Raw genomic sequence first — 15941 nt, forward strand, 5'->3', positions numbered from 1 at the left:
TTCTAGGTCCCAAGAAACAAAGAGATCTTCTGTTGAATCTGACAATTAATCTGGATGGTTGTACAGTCGTCTCAAATAAAACTGTGAAGGACCTCGGCGTTACTCTGGCCCCTGATCTCTCTTTTGAAGAACATATCAAGACTGTTTCAAGGACAGCTTTTGGGTTGGCGCCCCCCCTTGGGCTGTGCCGCGGTGGAGATCTTTGTGGGCTATACTCGGCCTTGTCCCGGGATGGTATGTTGGTGGTTGGAGATATCCCTCCAGTGGTGTGGAGGCTGTGCTTTGGCAAAGTGGGTGGGGTTATATCCTACCTGTTTGGCCCTGTCTCCTGACCCCCCTCCACAGTGTCTCCTGACCCCTCCTGTCTCAGCCTCCAGTATTTATGCTGCAGTAGTTTATGTGTCGGGGGGCTAGGGTCAGTCTGTCACATCTGGAGTATTTCTCTTGTCTTTTCCAGTGTCCTGTGTGAATTTAAAAATGCTCTCTCTAATTCTCTCTTTCTCTCTTTCTTTCTTTCTCTCTCTCGGAGGACCTGAGCCCTAGGACCATGCCTCAGGACTACCTGGCTTGATGACTCCTTGCTGTCCCCAGTTCACCTGGCCGTGCTGCTGCTCCAGTTCCAACTGTTCTGCCCGCAGCTATGGAACCCTGACCTGTTCACCGGACGTGCTACCTGTCCCAGACCTGCTGTCCCAGACCTGCTGGAACCCTGACCTGTTCACCGGACGTGCTACCTGTCCCAGACCTGCTGTTTTCAACTCTCTAGAGACAGCAGGAGCGGTAGAGATACTCTCAAAGATCGGCTATGAAAAAGCCAACTGACACTTACTCTTGCGTTACTGACTTGTTGCACCCTCGACAACTACTATGATTATTATTATTTGACCATGTTGGTCATTTATGAACATTTGAACATCTAGGCCATGTGCTGTTATAATCTCCACCCGGCACAGCCAGAAGAGGACTGGCCACCCCTCATAGCCTGGTTCCTCTCTAGGTTTCATCCTAGGTTTTGGCCTTTCTAGGGAGTTTTTCCTAGCCACCGTGCTTCTACACCTGCATTGCTTGCTGTTTGGGGTTTTAGGCTGGGTTTCTGTACAGCACTTTGAGATATCAGCTGATGTAAGAAGGGCTATATAAATACATTTGATTTGATTTGATTAATTGTTCAGCAATTATGGACTTTTTTCAAATGTATATAACAACTTTCCAAACTTGTTTAGCATTATCTACTCCAAATATGACATGATTCCATTATTTGTATCAGTTTGTATCACTTTCAATTGGTGACTTGTATTTTGAAGTCGAACCGCAAATTCCACTATTGTGGCTAGCTTCACACAGATGTCGGTCTTGGTGCCGACACATTAGGAAGTGTGTTGTAAAGAGAGTCGCTGTCAAGATGTCTGACAATGAAGAACAAGAACAGACTATCGCTGAGGACTTGGTTGTCACCAAGTACAAAATGGGAGGTGACATCGCCAACCGTAAGTGTCAGATCGGGGTGACTTGCATTTAAATGAGGTGACCTGCTCTTGGCGGCCTTTCGTACAACACCAGCCTGATGTGTAGGCACAGACCAACACAACCATGTGCTTTGACATAGTAGGCGCAGTTTAGAAACGTGTGATGGTGGAATGGAAATTGGCCTAGCCCTGGTATCCTAGTCTAGTGCTAGCAAGCGGACTTCACGACGTTATTTTGTGAGCAAAGTTCAGTAAGCCAGCTAGCTATGGTTAACGGTTATTTTGTCAAGGACCGTGAACATAACGGCTAGCTAGAAAACGTTACCTAAACATTAATTATCAACAGTCACACCAGACAGTAGTAACCACTATTGTATTTGTTAGTTAGATGTAGTTAGCTAGCAAACGTTATTTTTTTGTATTGTCATAATCTTAGTTCACTGTTTGGGGAGCTACAGTAGTTAACGGAATTTATGTTTCCATGTCAACCACACAGCTAGGAAGTGGCCTTGGGGAAATTTGGTTAGTTATGTCAAACAAAAACCAAGAAACAAAAACTCTAGGCACAAGGATTACTTTCCAAAAAAAATGTTACAAAAGTGTTTATAAAAATATGTTTACTTGACGAACAATGCAAATGCAAAGTTTTGTAACAGAATGATGGTTTATGCTGTTTGAGCCATTCTGTTACCAAACTTTGCATCTGTACTGTTAAAGTAAATTAGTTTTTGTAAAAATGCTGGCTTGTGCATAGAATTGTATGGTTTGTTTAACTTTGCAATCATTGATTTTTGTTTGGCATACATTTAAAGTGAAAAATTTGCCTCCGCATAATTCTGTCGTCATGGAATTGCCCCTTACTAGCAGTCATAACTAGCTAACTTAGCTAGTTCCATGTAAAGTGAAATAGGTCTGGCTATATATGTGTACGTTTGTTCTGCCTAGCTGTAGTCAACTGAGACAATTTTACTGGGAAAGGCTTAAACTTGACAGGGAAATATTATTCCAACCACACATGCATGATCTGGCTAGCTAGCTGCCTCACTGACAACTTGTTCACAGGTATTATAAATGGACAGCTAATTTCCTACCCAAAGCAAGTGGGCTAAAAATGCTGACATTGCTTGTTGGCATGACCTTAGTAGCTTTATGACACACAGAAATAGAATGAGTAGACGGGGCTCTTCATTCAAGTCAATGATGACATAGTGGGTGGACTTGCAGCCATTTTGAGTGTAACCATAGCAGGAAGTTTACCCTTCAATCTGTGCTGTGATTTGTTGAGCCACCTCAATTGACATTACAAAAAATAACATAGCATGAATAGGAGAATTGGGTTAGGTTAGCGAAAATGCCCCAAAATTCCACTGTTGACGGTAATTTGACAAAGCTGGTTCCTTTCTAGACATGACACAGCTAGATCGTTGGCGGTGTTGAGCAGGAGGAGGAGCTCCGCAGACCATTTGTGTCCGGAAGTAATTTTGCCATTCATTGTAGTGATTGCGCTGTGTAGAGTTGCTATTTTCTCAAGTTTTCTCGTAACTTGTGACATTCCTGGATTACTCATTATAGTAAGTCAGATTTAATCAACAGATACGATAGTCAGTTTCACAAAAGATAAATAGGCTGACTACACCGCTCGCATGTGCGAGCGTTGCAAAATACATTTAGAAATCTATATTATTCAATTATTGCACCCACACTGCTCACGCGTGCCAACGAGCGTCTGCGTTGCCAAGGGCTAACACGGACCCAAACTCGTGCACCATTGTGCATAAATGTATTTTGTCCCCCCACACCAAACGCGATCATGACACGTAGGTTAAAATATCAAAACAAACTCTGAACCAATTACATTAATTTGGGGACAGGTCGAAAAGCATTAAACATTTATGGCAATTTAGCTAGCTAGCTTGCACTTGCTAGCTACTTTGTCCTATTTAGCTAGCTAATTTGTCCTGGGATATAAACATTAAGTTATTTTACCTGAAATGCACAAGGTCCTCTACTTCGACAATTAATCCACACATAAAACGGTCAACCGAATCATTTCTAGTCATCTCGCCTCCTTCCAGGCTTTTTCTTCTTTGAACTTATATGATGATTGGCATCTAAACTTTCATATTTACCACGACGACCGACAAGACAGTTCATCTTTCAATCACCCACGTGAGTATAACCAATGAGGAGATGGCACGTGGGTATCTGCTTCTATAAACCAATGAGGAGATAGGAGAGGCAGGACTTGCAGTGCGATCTGCATCACAAATAGAACTGACTTCTATTTTAGCCCTTGGCAACACAGATGCTTTTTGGCACACAGTGTAGTCAGGGTATAAGAGTGCATGACTGTACATAGCTGGCGGTGTTGGCAAAATCACTACTTATCCCATCGAACCAAGCGAGGAGCGGCTGCCCATTGTCACAGTTCCAAGACCAGTCAGAAACATCCAGCTAACCCTACGCCAATGATGCCGGCGGATCTCAAAACTGAACTTGGATCTGCGTTAAGTAGAAATGATATCCTTCGCCACCGTCATCTTACTACATCTCCAACCAGTCATGACTATTCAATAAAATAAGTTTCTTTCCAGCAAATTTGTTATTTACCTGATTGTATAACTAGCAAGGTGTTTTGAAGTCGAGGGTGGAGTATTTATGAAGTTTGGTAATGAGGACGGAAACTAGCATAGTTCAAATGGGAAAACAAGCTTAGCCTTAGTGCGCATGTGTGCCCACGCGCACTAGGCTAATTCAATAGACAGCTTTAAGTTTTTATGCACTGATACCAGGAGCTGGCAGAGAAAAGTTTGATTTAAACAATTCAGAGACAAACAAATAAATCAGATGACCTATATTTAAGGAGAGCGAATGGGTATACAATATCGAAATCCGCTGTAACTGTCAATAGTAAAAAACAAAAATTCAAATGATGTTTGAATGAACCCTGAATACAATAAATGAGCGGGGACGTAAATTCCGGACACGGTAGACTCCTCCTCCTTACCCCTCTATGGACAGGCTTCAAACTGACCCCAGGCCCAGGGTCATGACTCATACCCCAACATTGAACTCAGTTAAATGGCAGCTGATTCATCATGACATAATACAACCATGATGGATAGTCTTATTTATAGAGAATGCACATGTTCTGATTGAATGTGATGATGACATATTTGGTCTCACTTCTACACTCTTTTTCACCTCTCAAATGTCTCATACATCTCCACCTCCTATTCCCCTGCCCTCTTGCTCTCTCTAGAGGCCCTGCGCGTGGTGATTGAGGCGTCCAAGTCAGGGGTGTCTGTGCTCAGTCTCTGTGAAAAGGGAGATGCTCACATCATGGCAGAAACTGGCAAGGTCTTCAGGAAGGAGAAAGACTTGAAGAAAGGTAAAGGGCTGGGGTGGAAGGGGGGTAAGGGCTGGGGTGGAAGGGGGGTAAGGGCTGGGGTGGAAGGGGGGTAAGGGCTGGGGTGGAAGGGGGGTAAGGGCTGGGGTGGAAGGGGGGTAAGGGCTGGGGTGGAAGGGGGGTAAGGGCTGGGGTGGAAGGGGGGTAAGGGCTGGGGTGGAAGGGGGGTAAGGGCTGGGGTGGAAGGGGGGTAAGGGCTGGGGTGAGAAGTGCAAGCGGAATGGGGTTACAATTGTTCTTAATGTTTAAACTGCAATTTTTATCATTTAAACGTTTAAATGAAAAGAAAAAATCTTAAAATTACGTGAATTTACTATTCAGATATAATCCTGCGTATGACCGCTAGGGGGCAGTACATTTCAATCTACCGCAGTCCTTGCTACTTACAGAAGACGCTCACTTTACTGCTAGTTAATGCTGTTTTAGGTTCCCTGCTGTGTCCCTCTCCTCCATGTGCTCAATTGTCAGTGCATGTCCCACTTTTCATTAATGTGATGGCTCGTTGCAGTGATGTATGACGGCGTGTTCATAGACGTCCAACAATCTGCTGTTAACACCACGTATGGTGTTTGAGAGCTCGCGCTTTGTACTCGCGCTTTGTACTCGCAGAGGAATCATTGTACAATTTCACCATCCAGGTCGTTACATTTTGTTTCTACATAGCATCTTGTAGACAGGTTCTAGATATGCCATCAGGGCAGTGAAGCTGACATTGTCTACCATTGACAATGGCTGCATATCAACTGCAATACTTTCTGTAATCAGTGCTGTGATTTTCTCACTCCATGGTGCCTCCATTTCAGATGATGGTTAAGCATTTCACCTGTGTTGCCACTGTAGCTCAATTCCACCTTGCACAGTTCGCATTTATTTCACCACCTTCTCATTTAACTTCTCAAAGTATTGCCATACAGGACTTCGCTGCGGTCCCTTCCCTGCCTCACTCTGCTATTTTGATAACTATTAACCGCGATGAGGTGTGGAGCGCTTTATATCCTTGGCAAATCATTTGAAAGATGCATATCTCCTCCTACTAATGTTACAGAATTGTTGCGTTAGGTATTTGTTTAATTTCCATTTTCCCTTAATGATGATAATGATCGGCTATGAAAAGCCAACTGACATCTACTCCTGAGGTGTTGACCTGTTGTACCCTCGACAACCACTGTGATTATTATTACTTGACCCTGCTGGGTCATCTATGAACATCTTGGCCATGTTCTGTTATAATCTCTACCCGGCACAGCCAGAAGAGGACTGGCCACCCCTCAAAGCCTGGTTCCTCTCTAGGTTTCTTCCTAGGTCCTGGCCTTTCTAGGGAGTTTTTCCTAGCCACCGTGCTTCTACCCCTGCATTGCTTGCTGCTTGGGGTTTTAGGCTGGGTTTCTGTACAGCACTTTGTCACATCAGCTGATGTAAGAAGGGCTTTATAAATACATTTGATTGATTTGATTGGGACCTGTTGGTAGTAGCTTTTTATAACCGTTAACTATCCCAATGTCGTTTAAACGTTCACACCCCTACTATGTAGTTATGACTGTTGGTCCTGTCTCTTACGTCTCCCATAAATGTTTATATAGGGCAGGTGGTTCAAAGCCATGCTTTCTTTTGTGAGGGGGACAGTATGTTGTCATACTGTCTCCAGATGAGAAACACATGCCACACATTCACAATGGGCCTGAACATGGGATGAGTTATTGAATATGTCAGTGAGATGACAGGACTGTGAGGAGTGATATTGGTTGAAAAGAGGGACATTATTTGCCATCAGTCAGGTCTCTCATAAACACTGCAGATTATTTTCAATTGAAGATTTGGTGGTTCTCTCTTCCCTCTTCCAGGAATTGCCTTCCCCACCAGCGTCTCAGTCAATAACTGTGTTTGCCACTTCTCTCCCCTGAAGAGTGACCCTGACTACACACTTAAAGATGGAGATCTGGTCAAAATGTATGAACCTCAATCTACAGTAACATTACCCCTTCACTCTGTGTGTCTTCAGTCTCCCAAGTATGTGTTGTCTGTCATCTTGTTTGCTGTGTTCTCATGCATCTGATGGGGTCTCCTTGGCTGTTGACTTGTCGTCTTTGTTAGGTCTTGTCTCCCTGTATGTCTATGTGCCTGTATGTCTATATGGCAAACGATAAGTAAAGATTGGATTACTAGCCTTGTTCATCTGGTATTGGTGCCTAATTGTCACTATTGCCATTGTATAGTTGAACAAGCCTTTTCATCTTAGTTGTTGGATTGCCACTTGTGTCATCTCTCTGTTGACTCTCCCTTTCCTGTTTTCTGTCTTCTGTTAATATAAGGATGTCACTGTCTGGAATATTGTGAGTGTTAAAGAGCCAACTATACTGAACAAAAATATAAACCCAACATGTAAAGTGTTGGTCCTATGTTTAATGAGCTGAAATAAAAGATCCCAGAACTTTTCCATACACACAAAACGCTTATTGTTGTTGCCAGAGAATTGAATGTTCATTTCACTACTATTCATCCGTCGCAATCACCTCATGTTTCAGCATAATACTGCACAGCCTGATGTTGCAAGGATCTGAACACAATTCCTAGAAGCTGAAAATGTCCCAGTTCTTCCATGGCCTGCAGACATATCACCCAGTGAGCATCTTTGTGATGCTCTGGATCGACGTGTACGACAGCGTGTTCCAGTTCCCGCCAATATTCAGCGACTTCGGCACAGGAGTGGGACAACATTCTACAGGCCACAATCAACAACCTGATCAACTCTATTCGAAGGAAATGTGCTGCGCTGCATGAGGCAAATGGTGGTCACACCAGATACTGACTGGTTTTCTTATTCACACCCCTACCTTTTTTGTTGTTGAAATCTGTGACCAACCATAGAGTCGGGCCTAATTAATTTAGTCGGGCTTAATTAATTTATTTCAATTTGGTCATATGAACTCTAACTCAGTAAAAACTTTGAAATTGTTGCATTTATATTTTTGTTCAGTGTAGATGGTTATGCCATTCTCTGAATCTGTTGAAAAGTCATTTTTCATTACTATACCAAAAGCTTGGGTGTATACTTCACTAGCAATTTCATTGTCATGGGTGCTGTCTTCGGAATACATTATGATCCCCCTGCGGTATGGTTGTAGGTGAACAAGCCAATAACAACTTACCCTCGGAGCATATCCTCACTCGACACTTACCGTAATATAATCACACAAAATAGACTGTTTAATTTATCTCTGACGTTGTCTTTTTTGTCAGTAAACTTTTTCCCATTTGATCTTTGGAAGCACAACATGACTGCCATTTTGTCCTTGTCTAAATGTATTTAATCATCTATATGTCCTTTTACACAATGACATAGATATCAGCAACTGGTTTTGTATTTGTATTTTATTAGGCATCCCCAGCTACTCTTCCTGGGGGTCCAACACATCAAGACACTTACATTACACAAGATAACAGTACATCATAAAACATCGCTACACCACTACATGGTTGGCATAACGATTTCTGAATGTCTGATGAACTTCTATTTCCTTCATAACTTAAACATTTCCATCTCTCCTTTTCTCTTATCCTCTCCATCTCTGTCCCCTTTATTTCTGCAGTGATCTTGGAGTCCATGTTGATGGCTTCATCGCAAATGTGGCTCATAGCTTTGTTGTGGGAGCTACCAAGGTATGTACCGTTATGACCTAATGACTTGGAATTCTTAAGCCCTCATTGAAGAGATATATTCTGGAGGATTGAAAATGACCTCATTTTTGTTGCCTCCTGTTTTGGACCTGACTTATAAATGTATGGCTCATACATGCATAATACATTATCTGCTGTCCTCTCCCAGCGGAAAAAAGGCACAGAATCCTTACATTCTAACATGCCATAATTTAGTGCATGAGATCTACTTGCTCATTCTTGTCATGCAGTGAACGTGCGCTCTGAAGCAAGTGGGATGAGTGGCTGCATGCGCTTACCATTAGTTATTTTGATAACAGCAAAAATACATTGAATTCATCGAATGCATGATAACGTCCATGCGTCAGAAGTTAGAAAGCCTCCTGAATTAGAAGTGAGATCTATTAGACCTAGGTAGTTGTTTAATTTCTTTCAAAGCATTTCTCAGCAAACCAGAGAATGTTGTGCGCTAAAGATGCCATTGTAGCCACACAAATACATTGATCGCGTGGACAATGGTGTCGCTGGTGAATTTTGGAACATATTGCACAATAGGCTAAGGATTTTACCAGGTGCGCGTCCATCCATTTGTCCCATTCGCCAATCGACACAACACGCATGTTGATGCGCTCGAGAAATGCATGCTTTCACCCACTTTTTAAACAATAAAATATCGGCCTACCTCATTATGTCTAATGAGGTTGCAAGGTTAAAGTGGGAGGCGGGATCACGATATGCCCAGTATTGTCCAATGAGGTTGCGGTAGGGCCTGGAAGATACCAGTATCTCGATACTTGTTAGTATCGTGGCAAGGAAACAAAACATGAAGCAGATGGAACTTCTTTAGGAAAACAGCCCTAATGTTGGAAACAAACATAATTATGTTGTCATCCAGAGTCGCATGTATTTATTTCCCAAGCAATAGCACACAATATTTTACATACAGTCGGTTTTTAAAGGACGAAAGAGGTTGGTCTGCTTCATGTTTTCATTACAGCCCCAGTTTTGAAGTGAGCCCAACATACACACCACTTGAACACCACAGAGGTTTTTTTACTCTCTTTGATCACAGCTACAGAGGCTTGAGAACAATGACGCGAGGACGTTGTACACAATTGTGCACAATTTTCGGGATCCGCTTTGGCTCGTGAGCACTACTTTCAAAACTACTGGCTGATATTATACAAAACTTCCAGAAAATATATTTAAATCACCCACATTAACTCTCCTTCATGGTTCTGACATATGTGCCTAAATAATTTTGCTGCGCGACCACCAGTGCGCTTGTAAAAAATTAAGGATTTTAGCTTTAATATCTCAAATATTTTCAATTTCGCTCATAAATGTCTTTGTGTACATCTACATTTTTCAACTCCTTGAAAAAAAAAAGGTCAACGTAGCGCCCTGACCTAACCTCTGCCTTGTACATGTAGGAGGCGCCAGTGACGGGGAAGAAAGCTGACGTGATAAAGGCAGCTCATCTGTGTGCGGAGGCAGCCCTACGCCTTGTCAAGCCAGGCAACCAGAACTCAAAGGTGACAGAGGCTTGGAACAAGATCGCTCAGTCATTCAAATGCACAGCCATCGAGGGTGAGTGCCTTCACTAGTTGAGGCAGAAAGTCAGTTTTGCCCTGAGAGTTGACTCTGATTCATGGGTCTAAGATAGTGAATCAACGGTTTTAGCTGACCGTTTACATATAGACGGGTTGATTGTTTAGCAACAAAACCGACACTTGCGCAACTATGGGGCAAAACAGACTGGGTTGGCTTAGATTGTTGACAATATGTAAACTATAGTTAGTCTCAAAATGTTTATTGAAAACAGATGCATTTGCACAATGAGCACTTGTCTCTCAAATACATTGTTACAGTTGTTGGTTAGCTAGCTCGCGAATTTTAGTCATATTAGCATTGATATGAAATCACTCAAAACGCCTCACAACAAGACATGGTATCAAAAACAAGATAAAACTAGCTGAAATGAGCCACCTAAAATTCCCCACATGGCAGCTTATTGTAATTGTTGTAAGCCATCTGCATGGCTTCCGGCCCCATCAATTTGAGGTCCACCGATTATGATTTTTCAACACCGATACCCAAAAAAAGCCGATACCAATTAATCGGCCGATTTTATTTATTTTTTGTAATAATGACAATTACAACAATACTGAATGAACACTTATTTTAACTTAATAAATACACATCAATAAAATCAATTTAACCTCAAATAAATAATGAAACATGTTCAATTTGGTTTAAATAATGCAAAAACAAAGTGTTGGAGAAGAAAGTAAAAGTGCATTATGTAAGAAAGCTAACGTTTAAGTTCCTTGCTCAGAACATGAGAACATATGAAAGCTGGTGGTTCCTTTTAACATGAGTCTTCAATATTCCCAGGTAAGAAGTTTTAGGTTGTAGTTATTATAGGACTATTTCTCTCTATACGATTTGTATTTCATATACCTTTGACTATTGGATGTTCTTATAGGCACTTTAGTATTGCCAGTGTAACAGTATAGCTTCTACCTGGGCTCAAACCAGGAACACATCGACAACAGCCACCCTCGAAGCAGCGTTACCCATGCAGAGCAAGGGAAACAACTACTCCAAGTCTCAGAGCGAGTGACGTTTGAAACGATATTAGCGCGCACCCGGCTAACTAGCTAGCCATTTCACATCGGTTACACCAGCCTCATCTTGGGAGTTGATAGGCTTGAAGTCATAAACAGCGCAATGCATTGCGAAGAGCTGCTGGCAAAACGCACGAAAGTGCTATTTTGAATGAATGCTTACGAGCCAGCTGGTGCCTACCATCGCTCAGACTGCTCTATCAAATCATAGACTTAATTATAACATAATAACACACAGAAACACGAGCCTTAGGTCATTAATATGGTCGAATCCGGAAACTATCACGTTTATTCTTTCAGTGAAATACGGAACCGTTCCGTATTTTACCTAACGGGTGGCATCCATAAGTCTAAATGTTCCTGTTACATTGCACAACCTTCAATGTTATGTCATAATTACGTAAAATTCTGCCAAATTAGTTCGCAACAAGCCAGGCGGCCCAAACTGTTGCATATACCCTGACTCTGCGTGCAATGAACGGAAGAGAAGTGACAATTTCACCTGGTTAATATTGCCTGCTAACCTGGATTTCTTTTAGCTAAATATGCAGGTTTAAAAATGTATACTTCTGTGTATTGATTTTAAGAAAGGCATTGATGTTTATGGTTAGGTACGGTCGTGCAACGATTGTGCTTTTTTCGCAAATGCGCTTTTGTTAAATCATCCCCCGTTTGGCGAAGTCAGCTGTCTTTGTTAGAAAGAAATAGTCTTCACAGTTCGCAACGAGCCAGGCGGCCCAAACTGCTGCATATACCCTGAATCTGTTGCAGAGGTGACACATTTTCCCTAGTTAAAAGAAATTCATGTTAGCAGGCAATATTAACTAAAGATGCAGGTTTAAAAATATATACTTGTGTATTGATTTTAAGAAAGACATTGATGTTTATGGTTAGGTACAAGTTGGAGCAACGACAGACCTTTTTCGCGAATGCGCACCGCATCGATTATATGCAACGCAGGACAGGCTAGATAAACTAGTAATATCATCAACCATGTGTAGTTAACTAGTGATTATGATTGATTGATTGTTTTTATAAGATAAGTTTAATGCTAGCTAGCAACTTACCTTGGCTTCTTACTGCATTCTCGTAACAGGCAGGCTCCTCGTGGAGTGCAATGTAAAGCAGGTGGTTAGAGCGTTGGACTAGTTAACCGTAAGGTTGCATCCCCAAGCTGACAAGGTAAAAATCTGTCGTTCTGCCCCTGAACAAGGCAGTTAACTCACCGATTACCGATTGTTATGAAAACTTGAATTCGGCCCTAATTAATCGGCCATTCCGATTAATCGGTCGACCTCTACCATCAATGCACAAGCATCATTTTCAGGACATTGTCAGCCAACCAGTCTATGAAGTTAACTGTTGTGTGACTGCAGTAAAATGTGGCGCGAGAACTGTTGTAATGTCTTTGTATCTTTCTGTTTAAGGTATGTTATCTCATCAGCTGAAGCAACACGTCATCGATGGAGAGAAAACCATCATTCAGAACCCCACAGACCAGCAAAGGTACATTAACGTCCAAGCACTTGAACACATGTAGAGAATAGTGCTTTGATGAAGTGCAGTACCACGAAGGCAGACAGCATGTTGCATTTATATTTTTGTTTTGTATAAAAGTAAGTCTGGCTCACATCTAACAGCCGATATAAGAAGAGACGAGAGGAGACAAAACTAGCCAGTTTTAGAATTTTGTGTTGTGGAACTGAAGACGGAATGGCCGGGCATTCAAAAAGACAAGAAGTGAAGTTGAGTCAGTTTCCGTACTAACATGGTCTTTTTACACCGTGATGAAACATTGTTGCTCCTTGTTTCAGCAAGGTACAGTATTGTAGCAATCATGGGAAAACATGCACCCAATGGATTACCAAAAACAGGGCACACTCTGTGACTTCACAGAGAAATGTCAGCAAGTTAGGCTAGCTAACTCCAGCTAGCTAGCTATCCCCTCTGCTAGCTGTCAGTCAGCTTGGCTAAACAGTAAACACAGTTTCTGATTTGAGTCCAAGGCAATGCCTAGGAGCACATGCAGTCATGAGGAGAACGTTTTTTTGTTGTTTTTTTGCTATTCGAACAGTTATAACGGTAATTTGGCCGATCCAAAATTCCATGACCGTCACAGCCCTAGTCACTAGGACTGAATGATAAATGAAAGATGTGAGTTGCTCTGATTGGCTACTGTTGATGCCCATCTGCAGGAAGGACCATGAGAAGGCGGAGTTTGAGGTGCACGAGGTCTACGCTGTTGATGTGCTGATCAGCACTGGTGAAGGGAAGGTGAGAGAGCGAGGGGGGGATCCCAATGCCCCCATGCGGTAACATGGATAGAAAAGGGCATTATTACTGAGTCTGAACTATCCTTTTTTTCCTTTTAATTTCTTACCTGGCTAAATGTGACTGTCCAATACTGATCTTTCAATGCTCCTGTCCCCTGCCCAGGCCAGGGATGGAGGCCAGAGGACCACCATTTACAAGAGGGACCCCAGTAAGCAGTACGGGCTGAAGATGAAGACCTCCCGCATGTTCTTCAGCGAGGTGGAGCGACGCTTCGACGCCATGCCCTTCACTCTCAGGTAGGATGTCCTCATATTAGAAGTGTCAGAGACTTGTTATAACCAACCGCATCAACACCATAATCTTATCATTAAAGACGTGGACTTTTTTTCATCAACCATCTCACTGATGCTGTGAGTCAGGTGCTTTGAATGTCCACCTAACAGGTGTGTCTTGTTCCTCTCCTCTCTTCAGGGCGTTTGAGGATGAGGCCAAAGCCCGCCTGGGCGTGGTGGAGTGTGCCAAACACGAGTTGCTACAGCCTTTCAGTGTGCTCAATGAGAAGGATGGTGAGTCTCTCTGCATCTTTCTTTTCCTATCCTCTGTGCACTGTTTCTTTCTTTTTTTCCTAACTACGTGTCTCATTATCTCTCTCTGCTTCTCAGGAGAGTTTGTGGCCCAGTTTAAGTTCACAGTGCTGCTGATGGCCAACGGCCCCCATAAAATCACCAGCGGACCCTTTGAGGCAGAGCTCTACAAGTCAGAGCATGAGGTGCAGGATGCAGACCTGAGGGTAAGTAGGGCTCCAGCTGGCTCCCAGCCCATGGCCCCAGGCAACCTGAATGGCTCTTCACTGCTCATATTACATGAATAACTTTATTAATGAACAGGGACTTGCATCTCAGAGCCTACACTTTAAGTAACTGCATAAGGGTATGAGATGGCATCTGAGGTTTTGACCAGTGTATTTCCACACTTAGCAGTTCTGTTGTGGCACTCTTCCTTGGAAGACATCTCTTGATTGACAGCAAACAATCCCTTTTTCTCCCCCAGACTCTACTACAGAGCTCAGCCAGTCGCAAGACACAGAAGAAGAAGAAAAAGAAGGTATTTGATATGACGATGGTGAAAAACAAATTAATTCAAAACATTCTGTTTGCTCTCTCCATTCTTAATCGGTGCCTTGCTTCCTCCCTCCTAGGCCTCAAAGACTGTGGAAACCACTACTGGACAGCCAACCGAGGAGAGCAACAAGGCTGCAGAGTAGATGCCTACCTGTCTTCAGCCACACTGATACATACACACACACACCATATAACAAACTTAGAAAGTGAATCTAAATCTTCCCCAACTGTTAGCTCTTTTTGACCCTCATGCCCTTTTGTAGTATTTGGCCCATTGAATACATCTGATAGATTTGGAGTTGAGCCTGTTGGGAATGCACTCAAATCTGTTGAAAAAACAATTTTTTTGTAGCCATTCTGTTGAATCTGGAGTCTGAATAAGGGTCACATCCTTGTAACACATATATATGGAGTTTATTTTCCATTGATACTTAACTGGAGTATGAGATTGGGGAAACACATTTTTGGAATATGATGGATAAAAAACCTTTTCTAGCATTGTGTTTTTACACCTTATCGTTAGGTGATGTACCTGACTTCAGAAATGTTGCAATCTATAGGTGAAGTGTTATAAACTTTTGAAATTAAAAATGTCAAAACAAAGTAGAAGTTTTGTTTTGATTAACTCAATTTTAACTGGATGATATCTGTTGGAAAATAATAGTTGGGTGCCAGTGTTACAGTTATTCAAACATGACAGAATTGAAAGGTTAAAGCACAGAATTTCAAAGACAGAATTCTTGCACTAACACCTGTTATGGGAACAAACCCTGCTATACTTACTGGCACCCCCCCTCTTTCCTGGTAGGGGATTTTTAAGGGAATGGTGTTGTGCTGTTCAGTTTAGAAATCTATTTTTATTTTCAACAATACCTCATTTTTATCAACCAAATGAAACATTTTAGTGGAGCTTTTAAACAAAGTGTCTTCATTCAGAACTGCTTGAAGTCATATTTTAAGCAAATCTGTTTTTCAACTAAGTGAGAGCATGTCATTAAATGGCAAAAAGCTAAATTGACAACAGTAGTACATGTTGAGATGTACTTTTTAAAGCATAACCAGTATCCAATACTTATTTGTACCTAATGAAATAAAATGTCCTTTTAATATGTCTAATATGTTGTTCTCTGTTGGAAGGCTCCAACAAGGCTATTGAGTCATGATCTGATCTGCACAGATATGAGTCAACATTACATATTAATCATGGTCCCCTCTCACATATCTGACAGTGAAAGCAGGCAATAGGTAAATTGTTGTAGTAGCAAGAACAGAAAGATTTTAGTGACAGGAAATAAGTTGCCGATGTCTGTCAACATACAGTTCCTTCGGAAAGTATTCAGACCCCTTGACTTTTTCCACATTTTGTTACGTTACAGCCTTATTCTAA

General features: G+C 42.1%; 1 protein-coding gene across 1 annotated transcript; it reads left to right on the top strand.

Annotated features, from left to right (window-relative positions):
• The first annotated feature begins 1341 nt into the window (after positions 1-1341).
• LOC115207845 (proliferation-associated protein 2G4-like) lies at positions 1342-15184 on the top strand. Its single transcript, XM_029775346.1, has 12 exons — positions 1342-1487; positions 4729-4857; positions 6717-6822; positions 8463-8532; positions 9963-10119; positions 12587-12665; positions 13355-13433; positions 13596-13729; positions 13905-13999; positions 14096-14223; positions 14484-14537; positions 14632-15184. The coding sequence occupies exons 1-12, from the start codon at positions 1403-1405 to the stop codon at positions 14695-14697; spliced, it is 1182 nt and encodes a 393-aa protein (XP_029631206.1). The 5' UTR covers positions 1342-1402; the 3' UTR covers positions 14698-15184.
• Positions 15185-15941: the final 757 nt, after the last annotated feature.

This window comes from Salmo trutta, chromosome 14 (genome assembly GCF_901001165.1).
Source record: "Salmo trutta chromosome 14, fSalTru1.1, whole genome shotgun sequence".
NCBI classification, from domain to species: Eukaryota; Metazoa; Chordata; class Actinopteri; order Salmoniformes; family Salmonidae; genus Salmo; species Salmo trutta.